At 43.1% G+C, this 25,195-nt stretch overlaps 1 protein-coding gene across 4 annotated transcripts in view; it reads right to left on the bottom strand.

Moving 5' to 3' along the window:
• Positions 1-25,195, bottom strand: part of LOC143930665 (alpha-2-macroglobulin-like protein 1) — a 311,800-nt gene that overhangs the window by 32,928 nt on the left and 253,677 nt on the right. For all 4 annotated transcript variants that reach the window (XM_077455168.1, XM_077455166.1, XM_077455167.1 and 1 more), the window contains 5 exons: positions 19,865-19,939; positions 18,163-18,325; positions 12,591-12,772; positions 10,499-10,714; positions 2,336-2,460 (listed from right to left, as the gene is read on the bottom strand). In XM_077455168.1, coding sequence (XP_077311294.1) covers positions 2,336-2,460; positions 10,499-10,714; positions 12,591-12,772; positions 18,163-18,325; positions 19,865-19,939 — 761 coding nt within the window. The remainder of the gene's footprint in view (positions 1-2,335; positions 2,461-10,498; positions 10,715-12,590; positions 12,773-18,162; positions 18,326-19,864; positions 19,940-25,195) is intronic.

Below are 25,195 nucleotides of genomic sequence, written 5' to 3'. Positions count from 1 at the left end.
CAGTGTCCCCTCCCCTTCATTCCCCTCCTTGGTATTTATATTCCTGCTCGATTCCGAACGGCCAGCTTGACAAAGGAGAGCAGCCGTCCCATCATCCACTGTATTGCCTGCTCAGGAAATGCATCGCACCCTCTGTGACGTCATCTCCCTTCACCTGGAGTCCTGCATGCGTTCCATGCCTCGGATGAACGCGCGCTGTCTACATCGGCGGTCGCTGTATAACAACATAGCCAACAGGAGCGGAACTCATCCTGACAGGACTCCCTAGCGCAAATGATTGGAATGACTATACATTGAGGCTCTTCTCCCCTCCGTTCTCATGGAATCAATACATCGCCTGATAATCAATTTTACAATTTGAGTGTTTTTAACCACGTTTTTATTAAATATAACATTTACAGTCTACACTCAGAGGCGCCTTTTTCTCTTTTCTCTACAGTGTCAATTGGGAACCCATTTCAGTTTCCACTGGACAGTTGCCGGGTTTGGACTGTTGTTTTACCTCCCAATGAAGAATTAATTCCTTCCTTTTCAGAAAAATATTTTTTGAGAAAGAACTTTTCTGTCCCCCTTCCTCCATTCTCCTTGTGTACTGTATTGACCTGATTATACTTATAGTATTGTCATTCATTTTCTAGTATTACCATTAAAATACTGTATATATAAAGTTTTTTTCAATTTTTTGAAAAATGCGGTAGGTGGGTGTGTGTTTTTATGAGCGCCATAATACTTTTGGACATTTGATATTATTCATGTTTTTTTCACATTGTAATTTTGTTGGCGCAGTTTTTTCTATTTCCATTTGAATTGTGTTTATCCCACATTTCTGCTGCCTATTTATGCATTAGTATTTTTCAATTTTATTTTTATGTTTATGACTATAACTTTTGGTCAGCGCAGTTTTTTCCATACCATATTGCAAAAAATGGCCTGGTCATTAAGGGGGTAAATCCTTCCATGGCTGAAGTGGTTAAAGTTGCACTGCTTGTCAAAAAGCAATATTTTTGTTTGTTTATGAAGCTAAATCTGTGTCTGTAGTGCATGTTCAAACATAAAAGCGGAAGTAAACCCATCCAATTTAACTGTTGCCGGGAATGTAATGCTCCCATTGGTTGTGCTCTCAACCAAATTGCCAAACCATTTAATGGCAGCTTCCTTGGCTGAAAACTATAGGAGGGTTTACTTCTACTTTAATACCATGAATAGCAACATGTCATTAGATTTTTACTCCAGGAGTATATAATGAGTTTGGTAGAGAAATGCTTAAATAATGCATTGCAATTTAACTAGACCCATCAGATTTTAGTCTACCAAAATGTAGGAGATTTTAGTTTTCTAAAATGTACTGGAGATTTTAGCCAATTAACCACTCACCGACCGGGCCCCGCGGACTCGATCGCGGCGGGCATACCCGCGATCGTCTCACGGAGCGGCCGAATGAAGAAATGCCGTTGTAAACAGCATTTCTCCATTATGCCTAGCAACTAGTGACGCTGATCTCTGCTCCATGTGATTGGAGCAGAGATCAGTGTTCACTAAATTAAAGCCCAACCCCCCCACAGTTAGTAACACACCCCTAGGAACACTTAACCCCTACACTGCCACCCACTGGATAACCCTTTCACTGCCTGTGTCATTTACACAGGAATCACTGCATTTATATAGCAGTGATTACTGTATAAATGACAATGGTCCCAAAAATGTCCGATGTGTCCGCCACAATGTCGCAGTCACAATAAAAAAAAAATCGCTGATCGCCGCCATTACTAGTAAAAAAAAAAATAATAAAAAATGATTAATAAAAATGCCATAAAACTATCCCTATTTTGTAAACGTTATAACTTTTGTGCAAAGCAATCAATAATCGCTTATTGCGATTTTTTTTACCAAAAATTTGTAGAAGAATACGTATCGGCCTAAACTGAGGGAAAAAAAAAAATTTATATATATTTTTAGGGATATTTATTATAACAAAAAGTAAAAAATAATGCGTTTTTTTCAAAATTGGCGCTCTATTTTTGTTTATAGCGCAAAAAAATAAAAACCGCAGGTCGAATATCACCAAAAGAAAGCTCTATTTGTGGGAAAAAAAGGACGTCAATTTTGTTTGGGAGCCACGTCGCACGACCGCGCAATTGTCAGTTAAAGCGACGCAGTGCCGAATCGCAAAAAGTGGTCTGGTCTTTGACCAGCAAAATGGTCCGGTCTGAAAGTGGTTAAAACAATTCAAATGACTAAAATACGACTAAAACTTAAATGGTATTTTAACCAAAAGACTGACTAAAACTATATTGAAATTTGACATCAAAATTTACCGTTTCAGAGCAATTCATACCTGACTTCCATGTGAAGGTCAATTTTTTTTAGCACTCCATGTGTGCACACTGCTGGCTGGGTGATAATCATGACAGTAAAGGAAGTATCAGAATTTTCTGTTGGCATGTTGTACTTTAGGTATGTCTAGAAAGAGATGAACATAGCAGATATAGTACGTCTTTATGATGATGAGAGGGCCTTATAATTTAAGGAAATCCAAACCAAAAAAACAAGAAATTCCATAACATTTTGTCTAAAAAAAACAAAAAAACAAAAAACAAAAAAAAACACTATAAAATGGCTAAATTCTGTAGATCACTTTAGTTGTCTTTATCTTTATAGGTCTCTATATCTTGTACCTTGTTGCAGAGTTATTAGGAAGTGTAATCATATCTTGTATGAAACTACCTAGCACGTTTCAATTTTCTATGATGAGAGCAGTAGACTTATGGATATCATTGCTCAATCTCAATCTTTTGGGTCTTAAATTTGTTAAATTTTGTTGCAGCAGTGGTGCACCATTTTTGGGGGGGCAGCAAACAAACCACCTGTCCCCCTCCACACAGTTTGGTCGGTCAATCCCCCCCTCCCCCGTCGCTTGGTCGGTTGATGCCCCTACTGCTCGCTCTTCCGCTCCCCGGCCCCACGGATTTACCCCATCTAGGTCAGCTTTGGCTCCTTTTTGCGTCTCCTCTTCTGTGGCTTCCCCTGCATCTCCTACTCCTAAAATCCGCTTCCTGATTGGCCGAGAAGAGAATCAGGCAAACAATAGCGAATTTTAATTCGCTATTGTTATACAACTGGGTGGGCTCAGGGTACAGTTCTTAGCGCCCTGAGCCCACCGCCCACCCTTTTTTTCAGCCAATTAGAGCCTCAGGCTCTAATCATGTGCTTCCAAAAATAAAAAAAAACTATTGAAATCCATGCGTTCGGCACCCTGCATGTAGATTAGGGACCAGTCGAATTGGATTAGGGGGCCATGCCCCTGTGCCCCTTATGGATAGGCCACCACTGTTTAGTTGGCAAAATTGCATGAATAAAGCTAGCCATGGCTAGTTTGGGACTCATAACCAGAAACTCTTTCCATGTGTGTGCGGTGCTAATTAACTTCAAATGTTACCTATTCCAGATGAGACTCCAATCAATGCTACAATGTTAAGCTATAAGATGGACATATTTCATGAGTTTTTTTTAGAACAATTTACATTTAAAATCCAGGTAGCATATTTGGCCCTCATGGCGATAAAAATAGGATTTTTGACTTACCATAAAATCCTTTTTTTTGGAGTACCTAACAGATAGGGATGAGCCGAACACCCCCCGGTTCGGTTCGCACCAGAACTTTCGAACGGACCCCAAATTCGTACGAACGTTAGAACCCCATTGAAGTCTATGGGACTCGAACGTTCGAAATTAAAAGTGCTAATTTTAATGGCTAATATGCAAGATACTGTCCTAAAAAGGGTTTGGGGACCTGGCTCCTGCCCCAGGGGACATGGGTCAATGCCTAAAATGTTTTTAAAAATGGCCGTTTTGGCGGGAGCACTGATTTTAATGACGATTAAAGTGAAAAAAAAAGTGAAATATTCCTTTAAATATGGTGCCTGGGGGGTGTCTGTAGTATGCCTGTGAAGTGCCACGTGTTTCCCATGTTTAGAACAGTCCCTGCACAAAATGACATTAAACGGAAATAACACCATTTAAAACTGCTTGCGGTTTTAATGTTATATCTGGTTCCTGCAATATGGTTGAAAATCATTGAGAAAAATGGCATGGGTAGCCCTCCCTGCCCATTACCAGCCTATTTGGGTCTTGTACGCATATTAAGGGGAATCCTGTACCCATATTTAAAAAAGGAAATGCGTGTGGCCCCCAGGCCCTATATACTCAGAACAGCAGTATACAGGCGGTGCAAACAAGACAGGGACTGTGTAGGTTTGTTGTGTTAAGTTGAATCTGTTTGTAATTTTCAACTGGTACATTTTTAAAGTGTAGCTCCAGTCAAAAAAACTATTTTTAAGCTTTTTGGAAAACATAGGGAAGGGTTATCACCCCTGTATAATTTGTTTTGTCGTCCATCTTTTTTCATCTCACTTGCTGTTGTCTCCTTCCATTTGCAAGTAGGAGATGTTTGTAAGTTGGATGTTTGAAAGTAGGGGCCTGCCCTATATGCTCTGCAGAAATGGCGGAACAAGGTGTTGGTTTTACCACAACATTGTAAGCCCTCAAAGTGACTCTTGGTGGGCGCTGGAGCGCCCTGCTGTGAACGATTATATCAAGAATTGTAATTACATGCCATTGTTGAACAGTGGTAGAAAAATTGACCTTTGGTGGTTGTGGTGCTGGTGCCACAACACTATAAGTCCTCACCGTTACTCTGAGTGGGCACAGGAAGGGGCCATCCTGTGAAATATTATATCAAGAATTGTAATTACATGTCCCTGTTAAACAGGGGCAGAAAAATTGGGCCTTAGGCACTGGAGCTGGTGCCCCCACACTGCAACCTCTTCCATATACTCTTGTTTTATTGCAGGAATTAGCCCTGCTGCAAAGCATTGCATCAAAAATTGTAATTAAACGCCCCTGTTAAACAGGGGCAGAAAAATTGGGCCTTAGGCACTGGAGCTGGTGCCACCACACTGCAACCTCTTCCATATACTCTTGTTTTATTGCAGGAATTAGCCCTGCTGCAAAGCATTGCATCAAAAATTGTACTTAAACGCCCCTGTTAAACAGGGGCAGAAAAATTGGGCTGATGGCATCACCCAGAACCAGAAATGTTCTTCCAACATATCAGCGGAGGAGGAAGAGGATAGACAATCAACATAACAGGACAGTCACTCAGCATCAGCATAGGCAGTCTTGAAGGGATGTGATATTTCAAAACAAATTATTCTGTTACATCAGCTTCAGGTGCTTGGTAGCTGTGGGTGATCCAAGACCGATTCATCTTGATGAAGGTCAGTCGATCAACTGATTCGGTGGACAGGCGCACCCTGTGATCGGTAACAAAGCCACCAGCAGCACTGAAGGTGCGTTTCCGAAAGAACGCTGGATGCAGGACAGGCCAGTAGCTCAATTGCATACTGTGCAAGCTCTGGCCAGTGATCCATCCTCAAGACCCAGTAAGCCAGAGGATTTTCGGTGGGAAAGGTGTCCAAGTCTGACCTTGCCCCTAGGTATTCCTGCACCATGTAAATCAGACGCTGGCGATGGGTGCTGGAACCGATCATACCTTGGGGCTGCGGACTAAAAAATTGTCTGAAAGCATCAGTCAGACGGCCACCTTCTCCACCGCTCCTTCTGACCGACGCCTCAGCAACACGTTGTCCAGGACCAGGAGTTTGTAACCTCCCAGTCTCTGGGAACGCGTTGCACAGACCTTTCTGCAAGGCCTCCCGGAGATGTCTCATCCTCTGCTCCCTCTGCGATGGCAAGATAAGGTCGGCAACCTTACCCTTGTACCGTGGATCAAGGAGAGTGGCCAGCCAGTAATGGTCCCTCTCCTTGATCCGAAGAATACGAGGATCCTTCCGCAGGCTTTGCAGGATCAGGGAGGCCATGCACCGCAGGTTAGCTGAGGCATTCAGTCCGAAGTCCTCTGGGTCACTAAGGACAACATGATCCGCAGCTACCTCCTCCCAGCCACGTACAAGTCCACGTGTTTCTTGGGACTGTAAATCATCCCTACAAGACTGCTGCTGCTGCTGATGCTGAGTGCCAGCCTCCACCTCCATGCTGACACAATCATCCTCCTCCTCCTCTTCCTCCTCCTCATCCTCTTCCTGTGTGATGGGTGGCACAGCAGGAACACTGTCTGGATAAAGGGGGCCTTGAGAGGCAAGGAAGTCCTCCTCTTCCTGCCTCTGTTCTGCCTCAAGTGCCCTGTCCATTATTCCATGCAGCGTATACTCCAAGAGGTGGACAAGAGGTACAGTGTCACTGATGCACGCACTGTCACTGCTCACCATCCTTGTGGCCTCCTCAAACGGTGACAGGACAGTGCATGCATCCCTGATCATGCCCCACTGGCGTGGTGAGAAAAAACCGAGCTCCCCTGACCCTGTCCTGGTGCCGTAGTCGCACAGGTACTCATTGATGGCCCTCTGCTGTGTGTGCAGCCGCTGCAGCATGGCCAACGTTGAGTTCCATCTGGTGGGCATGTCACATATAAGGCGGTTCTTGGGCAGGTTCAACTCCTTTTGGAGCTCAGCCAGCCGAGCACAGGCATTAAATGATTGGCGGAAATGCACACAGACTTTCCTGGCCTGCTTCAGGACATCCTGTAAGCCGGGGTACCTGCCCAAGAACCACTGCTCCACCAGGTTAAGGACGTGAGCTACACAGGGCACATGGGTCAGTTGTCCCTGTCGGAGGGCGGAGAGGAGGTTGGTGCCATTGTCACAAACCACCATTTCTGGCTTAAGCTGGCGTGGCGTCAACCACCTCTCGGCCTGCCCCTGCAGAGCTGACAAAACATCCGCCCCAGTGTGGCTCCTGTCCCCCAAACAAACCAGCGCAAGCACGGCATGGCATCGTTTTGCCTGCGTACTTGCGTAGCCCCTGGAACGCCTACGAAGCACCGCTGGTTCTGAGGACAGAGCACTGGAAGAGGCCATGGAGGAAGAAGAAGAGGAGGGGGTGGAGGAGAGAGGTGTGTCACAACCAATAGTAGCATTTTGGAGGCGTGGTGGCGGAACAACCTCCAACACTACTGCACCTTGTCCTGCACTGTTGTCTCTAGACACAGAGCCTGCTTGCCCTCTTTTATCGGCTCGCGCCTGTCTGCCTCTCCTTGCTGGCCTTCCAGACATGGTAATGGCCTGAAGGGAGTTGGGTAAAAAAGCAGTTGGGTAGTGTATATTGTGCTGGAGGCACACACAACTTCCAATAACTCCTGCAGATGGCAAGTGGTCTCAAATAGAGAACAGCTATGTAGGTGGATATAGCGGTATGTACTGGGTACAGAGCACGCAGACAGCACGCACAAGCTCCTAACACTACTGACTGCAAGCTCTATTATAAAAGATAGATCACTAGCTATATAGGTGAGGTGAATATAGCGGTGTATACTGCGGTCAGGGCACGCAGACAACAACCACTACACAACAGCAAGATCGAAAATCGTCCGAAAATGATCGGTGTGTACTGTGTTGAAGGTACACAGAACACCCACTAACTCCTGCAGATGCCTTTATTATAGAACACCAGAGATAAAGGGGTATATACAGATGTATACTGTGCTGAGCTGGAGGCACACACAACTTCCAATAACTCCTGCAGATGGCAAGTGGGCTCAAATAGAGAACAGCTATGTAGGTGGATATAGCGGTATGTACTGGGTACAGAGCACGCAGACAGCACGCACAAGCTCCTAACACTACTGACTGCAAGCTCTATTATAAAAGATAGATCACTAGCTATATAGGTGAGGTGAATATAGCGGTGTATACTGCGGTCAGGGTACACAGACAACAACCACTACACAACAGCAAGATCGAAAATCGGCCGAAAACGATCGGTGTGTACTGTGTTGAAGGTACACAGAACACCCACTGCTTCAGACGCCAACACACTACACAAGGCCGCCGCGCTGGCGGCCTTATATAGTGTGGGGCGTGCACTACACAGCCTGAGCTATGATTGGCCACAGGACTGTGTGGTGCTGTACCCTACATTAATACTCAACTAGTGTGTGGTAGCGTTCAAAACAGACCAATGCAAAGACCAGGTTGGTCAGGACAGGAGGGACAATAAAAGCGGGTTTCACGCCTAAATCCGTGCTTTCTACAGACACAACATCTTCTTTGGGTAGGGGAACCAGAGAGGACATGCGGAAAATGCCTCTCATGCAGCTGGCTTACTGCATTTGCGTTAAGAAGTTGGACCAAAGCACCATCTGGAAACAGAGATAAATGGTATGTGGCGCTACCTAGCCTAACAAGCCCTAAAAAAATATAATGACTAAAGAACTGCAAGTGTGTAGGACAATGCATAAATCTTCTACTCGCAATAAAAAACACTATTGCACTTTATTATTGAATTTTATCAACGCCATATACATTTGTTTGCACTTTATATATATTTTGTGATTGAGATCATATTTTTATCATCATATTTATTTATTATATTTATTGCACTATAGAAGATTTATGCATTGTGCTACACACTTTCAGTTTTTTAGTCATTATATTTTTTAGGGCTTGTTAGGCTAGGCAGCGCCACATACCATTTATCTTTATTTACCTCATTGTGCCGAGATCTATTTAAATGTTGGCAGCTTACATTGTTCCTTTTAGTTAGGTTGTGCGCATTAGTTACCCCCTTTTTTTGCTTAATATATCATCTGGAAACAGAAGGCTGATAATCTCTTCCTGGATTTTAAGGAAGGATCCAGTTCGTCCTGAAGCTTTGTATAGCACAAAAGCATTAAGCAAAGCAAACTGAAATAAATATATAGACACTTTTTTGTACCAGCGTCTGGCCTTATGGACAATTAGGTACAGCACCAACAACTGGTCATTGAGGTCCACCCCTCCCATAGTAAGGTAATATTTGTGGACACAGAAGGGTTTCTGCACAACACCAGCTGCCGTAGAAATTTGGACCGCTGTGTCTGTGTGAAGGGAGGACAGAACGAAAACATTCTTATTATCCCTCCACTTCACAGCGAGCAAATTATTACATCTCATGCTGTATGCTGTACTGGGTGACATAGTGACAGGTGGTGAAGGGGTTAGCTGGGGGGGGGGGGGGTGATCGGGGGGTGAATTGTGTGCCTACGTGCCCTGGTGTCAGTGTAGTGTTGTGCAACTCACTCTGAGATGTCTTCTCTCCTCGGTCTGGAACAAAAAAGACCGACACAAGGAGAGATGGCATCACTTCCCCGTCAGTGTTTACAGTTACACAGACAGGAGAAGAATCTCATTCGCCAGGAGCGGTCGCCAGATCCAGACCAGGATTGATCGGTTCTGGATCGAATCCGATTGTTGCGGTCGGCGTGACATGGTGATTCGCCTGCCCGTGCCATTCTGCCATAGTATAACTGCGGCAGCTGGTCGGCAAGTGGTTAAGTATTCTTGTTAATCTGTAATATTATTACATTTGTTATCTGCATTTGTCATTACTTATTATTATACCTACAAGTTTTTGTGTGCTTTTCTTTGCACATCTTATATACTATAAAGCTTTAACTTAGCCTAAAACAACTAATTTAAGGTAGAACTAAAAGTCAAAATTTTGTTATTTTTTTGTTTAATTTTTGGATAGAAAAATAGAGGGTTATAACTCAAGTGTCAACTGTCAAGTTTTTTGCCATCTATTTCCCTTTGGGAACATTCCCTTCCCTTCCTGTCCCATAGCCTCAAAAGGAAGTTAGAGGAAATCCTTCCAAAGTGAGAAATTGCCAGGTTGTCTCCAGGGTCACCAGAACTAATGTTGCCATTGGAAGATTTCTTCTCTATTCCTGTTCTGATGACAACCAAAAATGTGGGATTTTCTTTTTGTCCCCTTTCACACTATAAATAGCACCTGTAAAGCACCTGAAAACTACATCCTCCGCCACCCCAGTGTGAAAGCCTGAGTGCTTTCACACTGGGGCGGTGCATTTGCAGGATATTAAAAAGGTCCTGCAAGCAGAATATTTGGGGTGGTATAGAAACGGCCCTGCCCATCGGAATAAATGGGCAGTGCTTCCGAAGCGGCTGAAAACAGCTTCAATAGTGCCGCAGCTCAAGCGCTTTTAACCCCTTTTTAACCCCTTCTTGGGGGTTAAAAGTGCCCTGTTACCACCCGAATGGCGGCGCCAAAGCACCGCTATAACAGCGGTAAAGCGTCGCCAAAACAAGCGGTGCTTTACCACTAACGCTCGGGCAGCTGCAGCATGAAAGCAGCCTTACTTTCACTTTTGGTTATAATGGTCACCAGGACAAAAAGAGTTGAGTCTACCTAATGAGAGCAAAGACAGCAACAAAAATCTGACTGGTGTTATAAATCCCTCTACAATCCAAAACAAAAAAAAAAAGAACAAAAGTTAGGCATTTAAGGTATACTTTAAATAAATGTACATTTTTTTTTCTGTACAAGGATAAGTAAGTACCTTTACATACATTTGGGTGAATGTTCAATGTAGATTTTACCCAAGAAGTAAGATCTGTTAATCATCATCTGGTACACTACTGACCTGAACATAGGCGCATCCATTTCCTCTGGCAGTAATTGCATATACTGCTGAAGTATGTGGTAAATGTTCTCTTTGTAAAAGCAGGCGGTTGGTCTTGTCCACATGAAATATCCGCTGGAACCCAGACAATGCCCTAATGGACACAGTGACATCCGTTGTGTCCCTGTAAGTGGCCTTTGCATATTTGGTAAAAGCTTGAAGTCCGACCACCATATCCTGTTAAAGATTACATTTTGCATTTACAATATGCAACACTGAAATAAAACGTTGAATCAAATGAACCAATAAGGATTTTTAAAACCTCATTTCTAACTTAAGAATACAGAATATCCAATGATAAAGTAACACTCCAAACAAAGAGCAAACAGCACATTTGAATTACATATAGGTTTACTGTTTTGCCTGACAAATGATTTGTAACTTTGTACAGCCAATCTTGAGATATACACATTTTTCACACTGCACAGCCAGGAAGCTGACACATGTATATATACTAATCAAGCAATTCCTCTTTCTGGTTCAGCAAGTCATATTTCTAGGTCATATCTTCGAATCTGGAGGAATGGGAGATCTTTACCTCCCCTGACAGACTTTGAGCAGCTGTGGTCGTCGACCCGTCTCCAACATGGTTTATCAGTCTCCAAGATGTTGTCAATGTCAGTAACAGAATGTTCTTCAGCTCTCTAATCCTAAACATCTAACCCTAACCCCCCATGCTTTCTGACCCCTTCCTGCTTTTTTTCTCTTTGTCTACTGATTGGACAGTGAAATAGCATCACTTCCTCTGTTTAGTGAACAGGGGGATGAACCAAGAAGCAGCCATCCTAATCATTATGTAGCAGTGAGGTCCCTGACGTATATTTAGCTAAGTATAGGCAGGCTGTAGTTGGCTGGCCCAGGTTAGGAAGGGGTAAAATCTGCCTCTATAGATCCCACTTTATCTGGTCTCTGCTTCTCTCTGTGCTGTAAATGAAAAGGGGGAAGCGCACTGCACAGTGAGCAGTCTGCATGGGAACAAGACAAAAAATTGAATCTTCAACTACTGCACACAGCTGCCAAACCGAGAGCAGTAGAGGGAGCAGTAATTTCTGTGGTAATTGTCCATCAGGGACTTCTGTAGAGGCCCGCCTGGGAGAAGATGTGAAGACACCGAGAGCCAAGGACAACATCCAAGTAATGGATAATGCCTATATATGGACTCTCACCTCATGGAGGTGTGCATGGGCCACTACATCATATTAGTGGATTAGGGAAAGGACACTGTTCTTGCTGTATTATGATGCTCCTTTTCAGTAGTAAAGTTATGCTACCCGTTCTGAGCCTGGTCTGACGTTATTCAAGAGGTGTGTGGTGGTTTTGACCTATTCCAAAGAACCTGGGTCTGTAATTGCACTATGGGGTAATGAAGTAACACAACTACAAACAGGGTAACTCGTCAAAACACAGAGAAGAGGAGTATAGTTGCAATGGATAACCAAATACAGGTTCAAGACACCAAGCAACCAGTCGTTAATCATGGTATCTGGTAAGATGGCAGGTCCTTTGGTAGCGTGGGGTGTTGGTGTTCTGGCTCCATCCCTAGCACTCAATCTTCTAAGGTAACCGGTAGCAGACTAGCGTTACAGAGATCTATGGCTTGTCACAAGGTACGGGAACGAAAAGGTTAAGTGACAGCACACACGAGGTCCGGATTATGTGCTCAGCGGGACCCCATTCTGTTATTGGGAGTGACTTAACAGAGGTACGCTGGACTGGTGGAGTGGGACCAGGTGCAGAATGTCCCTCCTAATGCAACATATTTTGGTTACAGTGTGTAGTGACATGGGATATGTTGCTTTCCTGAGGAACTCTGCTCTTTATTATGTGCAAGCTTCAGATGGGGTATCAAGATTATACTTATGGGTAAAATGTACACAATATGCCCCCCCCATCTCTGAAATTCAATGACCATTTATTTTAGTTGGAAGCAAAGAACAGTTGTTAATTCAGCAGTTTGCATGTCTGTGCTAAACATTAAAAAAAATCCACCATCCAGGCAATAAGTGTATGTGACAGCTAGCACAGAATATTACAGCAGTAAAAAGTATATAACCTGGGTTGAGTAGAATCCACCCTGGGGTCTCTGCTTTTTCACCATCCAGCTGACAATGCTTGATGCCTCCTCAATATCTTTATAGGAAGTCGTGTCATCTGATAGTATAGCGAGGAGAACATAGGCTGATATCGCCACACCTCCATGACCACTGCTATCTGATTCCCAGTATTTGGTCCCAGCTGAGAAAAACAAGCACACCACACACCCAAAAAGAAGAAATAAACCAAGAAACTTTGCGGTAGACATCATAAGGTCATCTAAGTAGGCCACATATCAAAAAAAGGTTTCACTTATAATGTTTAAAAAAAAATACGTGCCAGAATTGCATTATTGTAATCACGTGCATTGTTACTTGAGTCATGAAAGAAAAATGTATGATGCCAATGCTGGTTGCCTGGTGCTCATACTAATCCTCTTACTTCAAAACTTTAGAGTCACTGAACTAATGTCATTATGGATATTTATCGGACTCTCCTGATCTGCATAATTGTGCCAAGTCAGGGACAAAAAAAAATTACTGTGAATCAGGATAACAATCAGACGTGCAGTGTTTTCTGGAGATTAATTATTTATTTAGCTTTTACTTGCAGAGCACTAGACTGAGAGACCCAGGGATCATGGGATATGTAATCTCTTCAAAGGAAGGGTTAATTCTTAGTCTCTAGACAGAGGACATTCAATAACATGTGCAGTGCCATGCTACATGCCTCATGTTTAAACACAAACAGAAACTTCTGACACAGGAATTTGAAGATTTAAATGATAGATTATATGATCTCACACACTACAGGCTTTTCTCTGTTCTGCTCCTCTTTTTAACAGAGCAGGGTTTGGTAGCAGAATAGGTAGGTGTTTACCTTGCAAGGAACTCTCTATTTCATCTTTTTGAAGGCCAGATCTGAACACCATAAACCAAATATGCCATGTAATTTATTTTTAATATTCAAAGCAAATACACCCATCCATCAATGTCTCCATGCTTATTTTGTTGAGAAATCACTTTAAAAACACTCCCTACCCTCACTCCACTTCTCTTTTTCCCTTGCCCATTTTCAAGTTGAATTCCCTTGGAATGAAAGTCATATTCCTACTTTGTTACTAATCTATCCCCTTTCATCCCAGATACTCTATGACCCCCCCCCCCCCCCCCCCCTCATCTTTTGTAAAATTTGTGTATCAAACACATGCACATGAAACACCTGCTCATCGCATTCTAGGTATGACTTGCACACAAACCATGTGATACTTCAGATGCTATATTGTACTGTCTAATTACCCTGTCATGCCTAATTGCACAGTACGTAACACGGTTATCATTAACTTTGTTGACTCCATGGCAAATAGACTCTCTAAATTTACTGTATGTAATAAAACCCTTTAATTAAGGATGTAAATACACCCCCTAGCATTTCTGACCATGGCCATCTTAAATAAGTAACAGTACAGCGCATAGATAAATAATATAAGTGAATAATAAAGTGACACTCTATTAGTGCATCTAAAAACAAAAGTCCATAGATACAAAGAAAATCAAGTAGAGTTGTCAAGGAAAAGATCCGCTTGTGCAGTGTGCCTTCAATCGACAAAACAAGTGATGATGTGATTCCTTCACTAATAAGCAAGATGGACTCTCACCTCAAAATATGGACCCCTGATTTAACAGACAGGTCAGAAAACGCATGTTCCCATCATGGGTAAATCACAGCATTCAGTAGATATAGCGGTAGTGCTCAAAGATTGAATCCTTTTCAGTATCCTCAAGTTAATATAATTCCATATAAAAACAAAGAACAAAATCTAGTGCTCTCCGTTTAAACAAATTTATTTTAAAACAGAAGTCCCCATGAATTAATCTGCTACAAAAGATTTATTGATGACCTGATTATGATATGGGATGGTGATCGAGCGGGTCTGGACAATTTCATTGGGACTATGAACACGAATGATAAGAACATCCAGCTGTCTTGGAACATTAGTCAGGAACGTATGGTATTCCTTGATTTGGAGATCAGTAAAGATAAGAATGGGTTGTCTCTGAAGAATTCTTTCAAACCAACCGATCGCAATTCATACATTCCTCTGGGGAGCTGCCACCATAAGTCTTGGCTGTGCAACATCCCCAGAGGACAGTATGTCAGATTAAGACGTAATTGTTCTAAAGTGGACGATTTTGCGCTTCAGGCTCAAATTCTATCCTCCAAATTTCAGGAAAAAGGCTGTGACAGATCTGGTCTAGATCATGAAGTAGCTCGAGTCCAACAGTTGGATAGATCTCTTTTGTTAGGAGATAAAATAAAAGAACCAGTAGATGGAGGTGTCAACTTTAGAATGGTTCTGGATTATAATGTCCAGCACAAGAAATTCGAAAAATTTGTTGCTAAAAACTGGTTTATACTGAAACAGGATCGGGTATTAGGACCTCTCTTACCCGCACGCCCCTCTTTTATATATAAAAAGGCTCCTTTGTTACGTGATCAGATAGCCCCCAGTGTCATTGATCCTCCTGTACAAACTGAAAGTAGGCTTTTCTCTTTCTTGTCTGGTTTTTATGCGTGTGGTAGGTGTACTGCTTGCAAACACTCCAGATGCAATGTAAAAAAGAGGAAATCCTTTGTTGCTACTAGTAACAATAGGGAGTACAAGATCGATCAATTGATCACTTGCTCTACGGTAGGGGTGGTATATATGTTACAATGTGGATGTGGCCTCCAATATATTGGCAGGACGTCCAGGCCCCTCCATGTGAGATTAGGTGAGCATGTGAATAATATTAAGAAGGGTCTCAGAATCCCAAAAGTTTGAGTTTCTGGGGGATAGAGAAGGTTACAAAACATTGGCGTGGAGGTAACTTCATACGCCAACTGAGCAGACGTGAGTTGCATTGGATTCATGAAACAAGGGTTCTTGCCCCGAGTGGCTTGAACGTTGATTTTGATTTAAACTGCTTCATTTCGGATAGATAATTTTGCTAATTTTATACATGTATGTACCATCTTTATTTTTATTTTCACATTTATTTTTATTTATTTATTTTTATTTTATTTAGATTTTTATTGTCATTTATTTTGGTATTCATTTCTATTATGTAATTCATTATTTTTGTATTAATTGTTTTTTCCATGCATGGATCAGTGTTGCTTGCTGATGGCGTCGGCGGCTTTGTGGTTTTATCTTATGTTCTGCAGGGATGCAATGATGGGCTGAGAGACACTTATGTGTCCCCACATCGGCGCTATAATACTGCTTTTTTATGGTTATTAGGAATTTTTCTTGTTATCTAATATGCTCCATTTGATGGCAATGGGTTGTGTAACGTATGTATGTTGCTACTGATGTGGTTCAATTCATATGCACCCCTTTATGTTATTAGTTTTATTAGTTTTTATAATGTTTCCTCTCTTTCCGGTAATTAAGTGTTAATTTGGCTTCCGGAGTCACGCTTGATGTGTGTTGTCTCTGTGAAACTGCCTTGCGCACTATCTTCTCTCTCATTGGCTCATTATCAGTATACCAGCTTAAAAGCGGCTGTCCGACGTCATGCCGTCGCCGCTGATGAAGTCCCGCCTACTTTCGGGGACGCAACGCGTACGGACCACATGACCTAAGCCGTGACGTCATCCGCAAGCTGCTATACTGATCCATGCATGGACGCTGTGTTATGTTTGTTTTCTTGCCCAGCACTCAGCACTGGAGATCAGTGCACCAGAATGTGAGTGTATCTCTTTTACTTCTGTTTTAACCACTTGCCGCCCGCCCTATTACAAATTGACGGCGGCAAAGTGGTTTCATAATCCTAACCGGACGTCATATGACGTGATTAGGATTATGAGCCGCTGCGCGCCCCCGGGGGCGCGCATCGCGGCGATCGTTGTTGCGGGGTGTCAGTCTGACACCCGGCAACTACGATCTCGGTAAAGAGTCTCCGACGGAGACCCTTTACCATGTGATCAGCCGTGTCCAATCACGGCTGATCACAGTGTAAATGGGAAGAGCCGGTGATCGGCTTTCCCTCGCTTTCCCTTTTCTGTATTTTTTTATTTGTAGCGCAAAAAATAAAAACCGTAGAGGTGATCAAATACCACCAAAAGAAAGCTCTATTTGTGGGGAAAAAATGATAAAAATTTCATTTGGGTACAGTGTAGCATGACCGCGCAATTGTCATTCAAAGTGCGACAGCGCTGAAAGCTCAAAATTGGTCTGGGCAGGAAGGTGTTTAAGTGCCCTGTATTGAAGTGGTTAAAATAAATTCGTTTAAACGGAGAGCACTAGATTTTGTTCTTTATGTTTTTATATGGAATCATATTAACTTGAGGATACTGAAAAGGATTCAATCTTTGAGCACTACTGCTATATCTACTGAATGCTGTGATTTACCCATGATGGGAACATGCGTTTTCTGACCTGTCTATTAAATCAGGGGTCCATATTTTGAGGTGAGAGTCCATCTTGCTTATTAGTGAAGGAATCACATCATCACTTGTTTTGTCGATTGAAGGCACACTGCACAAGCGGATCTTTTCCTTGACAACTCTACTTGATTTTCTTTGTATCTATGGACTTTTGTTTTTAGATGCACTAATAGAGTGTCACTTTATTATTCACTTATATTATTTATCTATGCGCTGTACTGTTACTTTTTTACTTTGTATTGTGGGATTTGGTATTTTGACCTATAGTATTCTAGCTGCATGTTGTTTATTATTTCATTTATTTGTTGTGTTCAGCGCTGATTGATTTTTCGTTTTATACATCTTAAATAAGGGCAGGTGATTCGTGTATCATTCACTTCCAGGAATACATCTGCCCTTAGCTCAGGCACACAGACAGGAGGGTAGGTTTAGCTGAGAAAGCTCCTCCTAATTTACTCCTGAAGACTCCTGTAACATATGACATAATTTGCCTAGGCCTGGAAACCAGGAAGTAACTGAAAAATGTAAAAAAAAAAAAAAAAAAAAAAGAAAAGTCTAAAATAAGAAAATTTTTATACTCTATCTCTGTACTAAATGCTAACAGCATGAGTATAAAAAAATAGCCAATGTTGATTGAGAGAGTGATGTTCCACTTTAAAGGGTCATTAAAATGGCATTTCGGTCTTTCACTAGAGAGTTTTAAAAGCTCACGTCTTAAGCTGGCCGTACACCATACAATTTTCATATTCAATTTTCTTTAGATTTACTTTCAACTATGTAGTGCAAGGGCCTGCCTGATTGCATACAAATTGAAAGTGTTTAGGTTTGACCTCCTATTATATGGTTTTGGTAAATCCAAAGGAAAGTTGTACAAGAAAATTGTTGAATGTATGGCCAACCTTACGTTAATAAGGGAATCCAGAGGTGAAATCTCTGCTGTTGAGGTTCCAGATCTGCATAGTTTTTACTGAAAAACCCCTAGGTTGTCAAACAAAGCCAGGACCTACACAGGAAATTTTACTGCAAGAATCCCCAAGGAATCAATGAGTCCATCATATGACATGGCCCACTAGGTCACACCAATAACTGTAACAGTATCTTAGTATGAACTTACTCTTTAAGATGATTACAAATATAACTTTGGGAACTCATGGGATTACCTGTTTTTTCAGCACTTTTTTCTAGGCTCTCCAGCATCTGTTTTCGCAGGTCCCCATCTCCCGATAAGGTAAAGGCATAGGCCATCAGAGCCTGGGTGTACGTACAGTTTACCATTTCAACTGAATCCTTTAAACATTTCAGTGCTTTATCTACCAGCATGTTCTGTAAATAAATCACAGTATGAGGGCCCATTCACACCTATATACTGCAGAAATGCATGTTAAGCCACAGAATTTAACCTGTATTACCAAGAAAAACATCAGCACGTGCCTTTATAAATGATGCGGTATGGTTCATTGTTAATGGCACCCCAACCCACTCTACAGTAGTGTGCACAATGCAATGCAGCACAATCCTCATGTGACATCATTATGATGTACAGCAACTATACAGGTGTATTTAGTAACACAAAGCAACTGAGCCTAAATAAAAAACATCAATTTATTTTTTATCCCAGTGACACCCTGTCAAACGCTGACATGCTGGGTGTCACCAAGACGGAATGTAGAGGGAGACTGTACAGATATTCCAACCCTTCTCCACAATAAGAAAAATAGCAGGAAATTAAAAAAAATCTCCACAAACACACACAACAATGTAAACCTGGATGAGATTCTATAACTATCCTCTGCTATACACTGGTTTTGGCTGGAGTTAGCCTTTAAACATATATTAGTCTACAATATCTTTAAAGTGTATCTAAAGCAAAACATTTAGGGGTCTAGTTTAAAGCGGAGGTCCACCCTAAAATGGACCTTCCGCTCATCGGAATCCTCCCCCCCTCCGGCGCCACAATTGGCACCTTTCAGGGGGGAGGGGGGTGCAGTTACCTGGATAATCCAGGTAATTGCACCCACTACCGGGATAGCCCTCTGCGGAAAGGGGCGTAGATTATGCCCCTTTCCGCAAGTGCCCGCCCCCTTCCGCAAGTGCCCCGCTGCCTGCTGGGAAACACACAGATCCCAGAGGCAGCGGGGACCGTCCTTATTGCGCAGCGCGACTCGCGCATGCGCAGTAGGGAACCGGGAAATGAAGCCGAAAGGCTCCATTTCCTGATTCCCATACCCAAGATGGCGGCGGCAGCACCCGAGTGACGATCTAGAGATCGGCTTCGGGTGCCGACATCGCGGGCGCGCTGGACAGGTAAGTGTCACTATTTTAAAAGTCAGCAGCTGCAGTATTTGTAGCTGCTGGCTTTAAAAAAAAAAAAAAAAAAACGCGGAGTCCCAGCGGACTCCCGCTTTAAAGAAAAAAATTGCAATGCTATTCATCCTGTGAAACTGCATGTATGTTTTTTTAGAATAGAATTCATTTATACCTTAGCGCAAACTGTCCAATGCCGTGAATTCCATCGTCACTGATGACACCTTGTCCCTAGTTTCTTCAAGGTGCTGGTCTTTGGCCATCTTCTATGGCCAGCATGGGTTGACATAACACCAGCATATATGCAGGAGTTCAGTCAGCCCGGAACACAGGCACTGTTCTGGAATGTATACTGAACTGTACATGAAAGGCTCAGCATACATTTTAAAGAAGACTGCGAGCAGGCAGGTAGGCTTATTTTATTACAGAAGAGACATTGCATATCTTTGCAATTTTTTTTGTTTAAAGTTAGACTTTAATTCTGCTATAATAATGTAGTCACTGGATAACAAACTCATTAACAGCAACAGAGAAATATCTCTCCACAATAGAACTCACACTGAACACTTTTCTATGTTCCAGAAGGGTTATTGTTATATACGCTGTAAGTGTCACTTCATCCTCACCCCCTTTCTGAAAAGACAAAGAAAACAAAGCGTAAACACTTAAATGTAGTTACTGATAATGCAACAGCTTATAAAACATTCAACAAAAAAGAACTCCACTTTCTATCTTGCCCAGCCAAAGTGGTTCCTTTAGTATGCCTTGTGATATGTCTGCTTTGATGAATCCCAATTCCAGTTTCCCCCTTTCCACCGTACTGCACCCTGACTACACCTATATATTAATAAATCTAAGTATACACACCCTAATGTTAGGACATATAAACGCCACTGTATATGGCCTTACACGGTGAGCCCAAACTGCATGACGACACTAGCCCAAGTGTTTGTCCATAATCCCCTAGAGTGGAGGCGGTGTCCAGAGTCAGAAAAGTATTGCATTTAGATTTTTATTTTTTATTTTTTTTAACACATTAAAGAGGAGATTTTGGAGTTTGGCCTTAAATATACTACATTTTGCTACTGCATGTCCATGAGAGCTTTAATTCATATATCTGTTAGTCAACATTTTTTGTTATAACAATATGCAGAAAGAATATAATGTTTCAAAAATAGTATTTTTTTTATTATGTAGCGCTCACCCCTGGAGGGGCCACTGAGATTATGCGCAGATTCCCCAGCTAGTACAAAAGCCGCCTGTCACAAACACAGTCTCACACATACCAACAATAATGGCTCAGACTAGGTGATTTTTTTATTTTTTATTTTATTTCTGAAGTACTTGAACAGGAGAGGGGTTTAGGTTCACGGATACATCAAAATAATAATAACAATCAATGGGAGGGCAAGCTTCTTAATAAAAAATAATAACAGGAGCAGACACACACTACATTCACTAATCAGGTCTTACTCACAATGTCCCAAGAGCTGTCGGCCACCCAGGATCAAAAGGTAGTTCCCCAGTGAGGGAGACAAAAGATCCTGCTTGAGACAAGGACTTTAGGACCGTGCCCTGTAGCAAAAATCCTCTGATAATCTTCTCCAGGCCCTCAGCTTCAGCTGAGACCCAGACTGCAATTTTGCCCATGGGCAGCAACCACACGAGAACTGGAATCCTCTCTGGAGAGGAAATTTTTGGCACTTTGAAAAGGCCACCTGAACATTTATCACCTCCCAAGCCACCTTCTGAATATCTCCTTTCAGGGGATGGTTGTGGCATAGTAAATATTCATACTGGTCATTTAACTCTCTTTGCTCTATATTCTGTAAACTTCCTGCAGAAGAAGGTGGAACAAATCAAACACCCAGTTTAGGAGACCCTGACCAGACAAACAGTAGATCATTGCTCCACTGATTACAGTAAAGCCAAAAACAAAATTTAGCCCATCAGCATAACTAGAAGAGGGTTCTAGATCTAATTAAAACTATATATGCCTAGGCTTGAGAAAAGTATGCAGTGGGTCCAATATCATCTGTCTACTAAAGGAAGGATCCAGGCTCCTATCTTTCAGTCACCACCCATTGGTACAGCTGTTGAATACAGCAAAAGCAGTGTGTTTTCAGACAGTGTTCTACTCCTGACTAGACTGTTCTTTCAGTGAGTGGGGAGGGGTCAGTAGAACCCATAGAATACAACCTCAGCCTAAAAACTGCAGATACTTCAAAACTTAAAAAAAAAAAAAAGGATCAACTGAGCCATTCGGCCCAGGACATCTCTGAACCAACAGCCTAGGTTGCAAACTCTGGATGATGCCTGAATATAGATGGGGCCTTCCTTCCAGACAGAAAAGCTGACAAAGGCATTGTCAGGAAGAGAGCTGATACCTGTAAGCCCCCGTACACACGGTCGGAGAATCCCTCGGAATGTGTCCTATCGGACCGTGTTGTTGGATAATTCGACTGTGTGTGGTATGCATCGGACTGTTTCCGTCTGAATATCCGTCGGACCAAATTTTCCAACTTGTTGGAAATATTTTCCGAGAAACTGGTCCAATAGGACATACTCCGATCATGTGTAGAGAATTCTGATCGGACAAAGTGCCACGCATGCTCAGATCAAATTCCTACATCAAAGCTATTGGCTACTAGCCTGAACGTAGTCCCATTGTAACGAAATTACAACATCACGTTCTGAAAGATCGGATTTTTCGACAACTTTGTCAGACCGTGTGTATGCAACAGTTTCGGACACAATCCGATGGACAAAATCCGATGGATTTGGTTGGCAGAATGTCCGACCGTGTGTACGGGGGCTAAGTGTTATACTTACACATTAGCATGCATGAACCTAATATGAAAATAACTACATCTGACGCTGTCTGTTTTGCGAGCAACTCAATGCAAAACCAGTTTTTTCCTTTTATTCTACTATACAGGGTGCAGTACCCTATTACAATACTAAGAACTTTACTACTGGTGCTACCAACCTGTATGGTAACCACCTACTCCTATGGAGCCACTGAAATAGCACTAGAGCCAAGCAACTAGTATTTTTAGAGTTGAGCAGAGGTAACCTATGTAGCGCTCTCATGACAGGTTTTTAAGGACAAATAAGAATAGCAGGTTGCAATATGAGTGTAGTATATTAACACATTTATTGTGGTGAAAAGACAAATGGCAACTCAAATTATGACTGTTAAAGTCAGGCTCATCACATAGCAAGGGCTTCCATTGGACCATCCCATGACAACAGGGAACCTCAGACCAAAAAAACTGGATGGATACACCTGCAGAACCAAGAGAACACACTGGGGGGCACCAAACTAAGTGCAGTATTAAATGTACTAAGAAACATTAGTAAATTAGCAACTCCCATAAGAAGAAGAAATGGTACTTTTTGTATGTAATCCATGAGCAGTCAGCTCATACATCTGGCATAGGAAGCCCGTTCCTACAACTTACAGCCTGGAAAGTCCGGACGTCAGGCTGAACAACAGCTTAGATGAGGAAGTGGAAACCAACAAGATGGGAGGTGGGCTTCTTGTGGTATGTAGATCAGAGCGGGAGTGATGTCATTGGGATGTCAGCAGGGGCGGGCTGGGCCGGGGGGCAGGGTGGAAATCTCCCCCCAGGCCGTCTAACTTTTAATCAAAACAGGCTGACATTTTTTTTTTTTTTTTTTTGAGGAAGTCGGCCGCTGATTGGCTGTGTTGCTGCTGCGCTGCATTCTGGGAGTTGTAGTCTGGTGGGTAGAGACTGGAGGGAACTGAGCAGCGAAGCAGGTAACTTCTATTCCCGGCAGGGAGACCCATCACTTCACAGGGGGGCCGGTCAGCCAACTTCAAGCTATCATTCTCCTGCTGCTGTGTTAACGCTCCTACTGGCTGCTCTCCTATAACCTCTCTCTCCTTTCAGGACACATCACGTTTGTTTCTGTTCAGATTCTTTCATTTATTCCAGGCTGATTTCACTCATGCTTCATCCCCCTCCCCCTCCCTCTGTGTACTCATCTCTCCTGGTCGGTACAATCTTGCTGTAGGTAAGTCACACTCTCCTTGCACCAATTCACTTATCTTTTTCCCATTCATTTTATCTTCTCTCCTGTTTTGTAATTCTGCTCTCCTCATATAAATCACTGTAGCCTCTCAGCTCTGGGCATTCCACACATGTACTTGGGCTGACACCCTTTCCATCCCAGTTTACTTTTGCCTAATACAATAGTTCTGTCAGAATCATGCCTCAGTCTAACACATGCAGCCCCTCACTCTCCATTAACTTATACTACAGAATTTGGGCTTTTTCACACTAGTGCAGTGACTGGCATTTTTCCACACTGAAAAAAATACCAGTCACTGCTAGAGCACATAGAATACAACTGTTCTCTATGTGCTCCATTTACACTGCAGTACCATCCAGAGGTGCGGTGCAGTAAGCTGCAATAATATACAGTAATTCTACATTTTATCGCAGTGCACTGGATGGCACTGACATAGTTATCAATCAGTCCTTCTCAAACTGACAGAAATGCAGCAGCATTTTTTTTTTCCTTCCAGTGACCCCACAGCATGTCACAAACATTATGGCACTATTACCCCCATTCCCTCTTCCACCTGGGGGGGGGGGGGGCGCAGTTTGCTATCTTTGCCTGGGCACTGGATGACCTTGTCCCCGCATTACACAGAGGGATCACCTGCAGAAAAGACTCGGGAATGGTACAGTACATGATGTCCTGCTGGGAGCTGGCCATTCCCTGTGGGTCCTGCTGGAACTAATCATGGCCTGTTGGCAGTGGCGGCTGGTGCTAAAATATTTTGGGGGGGGGGGGGGGGGCAAACTGAAAAAAATGTGAAAAAAAAAAATTATTCGCAGCCACTGTGCCAATCAAATGCTGCCAGTGTGACAGTGTGCCACCCGCTTGCCTTCTGCCCTGCACTTGCCCTGTCTTGTGGGGCAGCAGGTGACAACGAGTGGGTCCTTCATGCGTCTCCTGCACTTCTTTTCCTCCCATCCTCTCCTCCCATCAGGCGTCCAATAGCGGCGCCTGTTGTTTCAGCCAATCAGGTGACAGGTAACATGACCTGAGCAACCTGATTGGCTGTGAGCCAGGTCAGTGTTAGGAAAGCAATGTCTTCGGTTCTCTAACACACCAATAAGAAATCGGCGAACGCACAGCAGTGTGCCCGCTGTTTTCCCTTTTGGAAGCCTATTAGAGCCCATGGCTCTAATCAGGAAGCCTATTTGAGCCTATGGCTCTAATCAGGCATTTCCAAAGAAACTCCACCGCTGTAATTCATATGCATGGCGCCCAACAAAGGACCAGGCACATGAATAGGGGGCGGCAGCAGCAACCATATATAGATTCATGCAATCTATCTATGTGAGAGAGCGAGTGACGGGGGCAGCGCTCATGCGCCTTTATGGACGCACCACCGCTGCCTGTTGGTCCTACTGGGAGCTGGCTATGGCCAGTGCCCAGCAGGACCCACAGGCTGGGAGCTGGCCATGCACCTGTAGGTCCTGCTGGGAGCTTATCATGGCCTGTAGGGCTCTGCTGGCCACTAGCCATGGGTAACCTTGTAATACAAGGTGGGCATAGATAGTGAACTTATTTGGGGTTAAAGTGGGCCACGTGACTGGACTTGCCCCCCAGGCCTAAGGCTGTCAGCCCTCCCCTGGATGTCAGGGAACAGAGCTATGCATTTTAAGGCTGCCCAAGCCTCTTTCTTAACTGTTAGATGCATGAGCTGACAGCTCACAGATTACATACAAAACAAAGACGCGCAATTTATTCTTCCCATGTAAATTGCCAATTTACTAGTGTTTCCAAGTACATTTAACACTGCACTGAGTTTGATGTCCCCCCGATGTGTTCCCTTTGTTCTGCAGG

Source organism: Lithobates pipiens, unplaced genomic scaffold, assembly GCF_037356315.1.
Source record: "Lithobates pipiens isolate NorthernLeopardFrog02 unplaced genomic scaffold, aLitPip1_a1.2 Scaffold_25, whole genome shotgun sequence".
Lineage (NCBI taxonomy): Eukaryota > Metazoa > Chordata > Amphibia > Anura > Ranidae > Lithobates > Lithobates pipiens.
The sequence above is the reverse complement of the archived record's forward strand: the minus strand, read 5'-3'. Positions and strand labels throughout refer to the sequence as shown.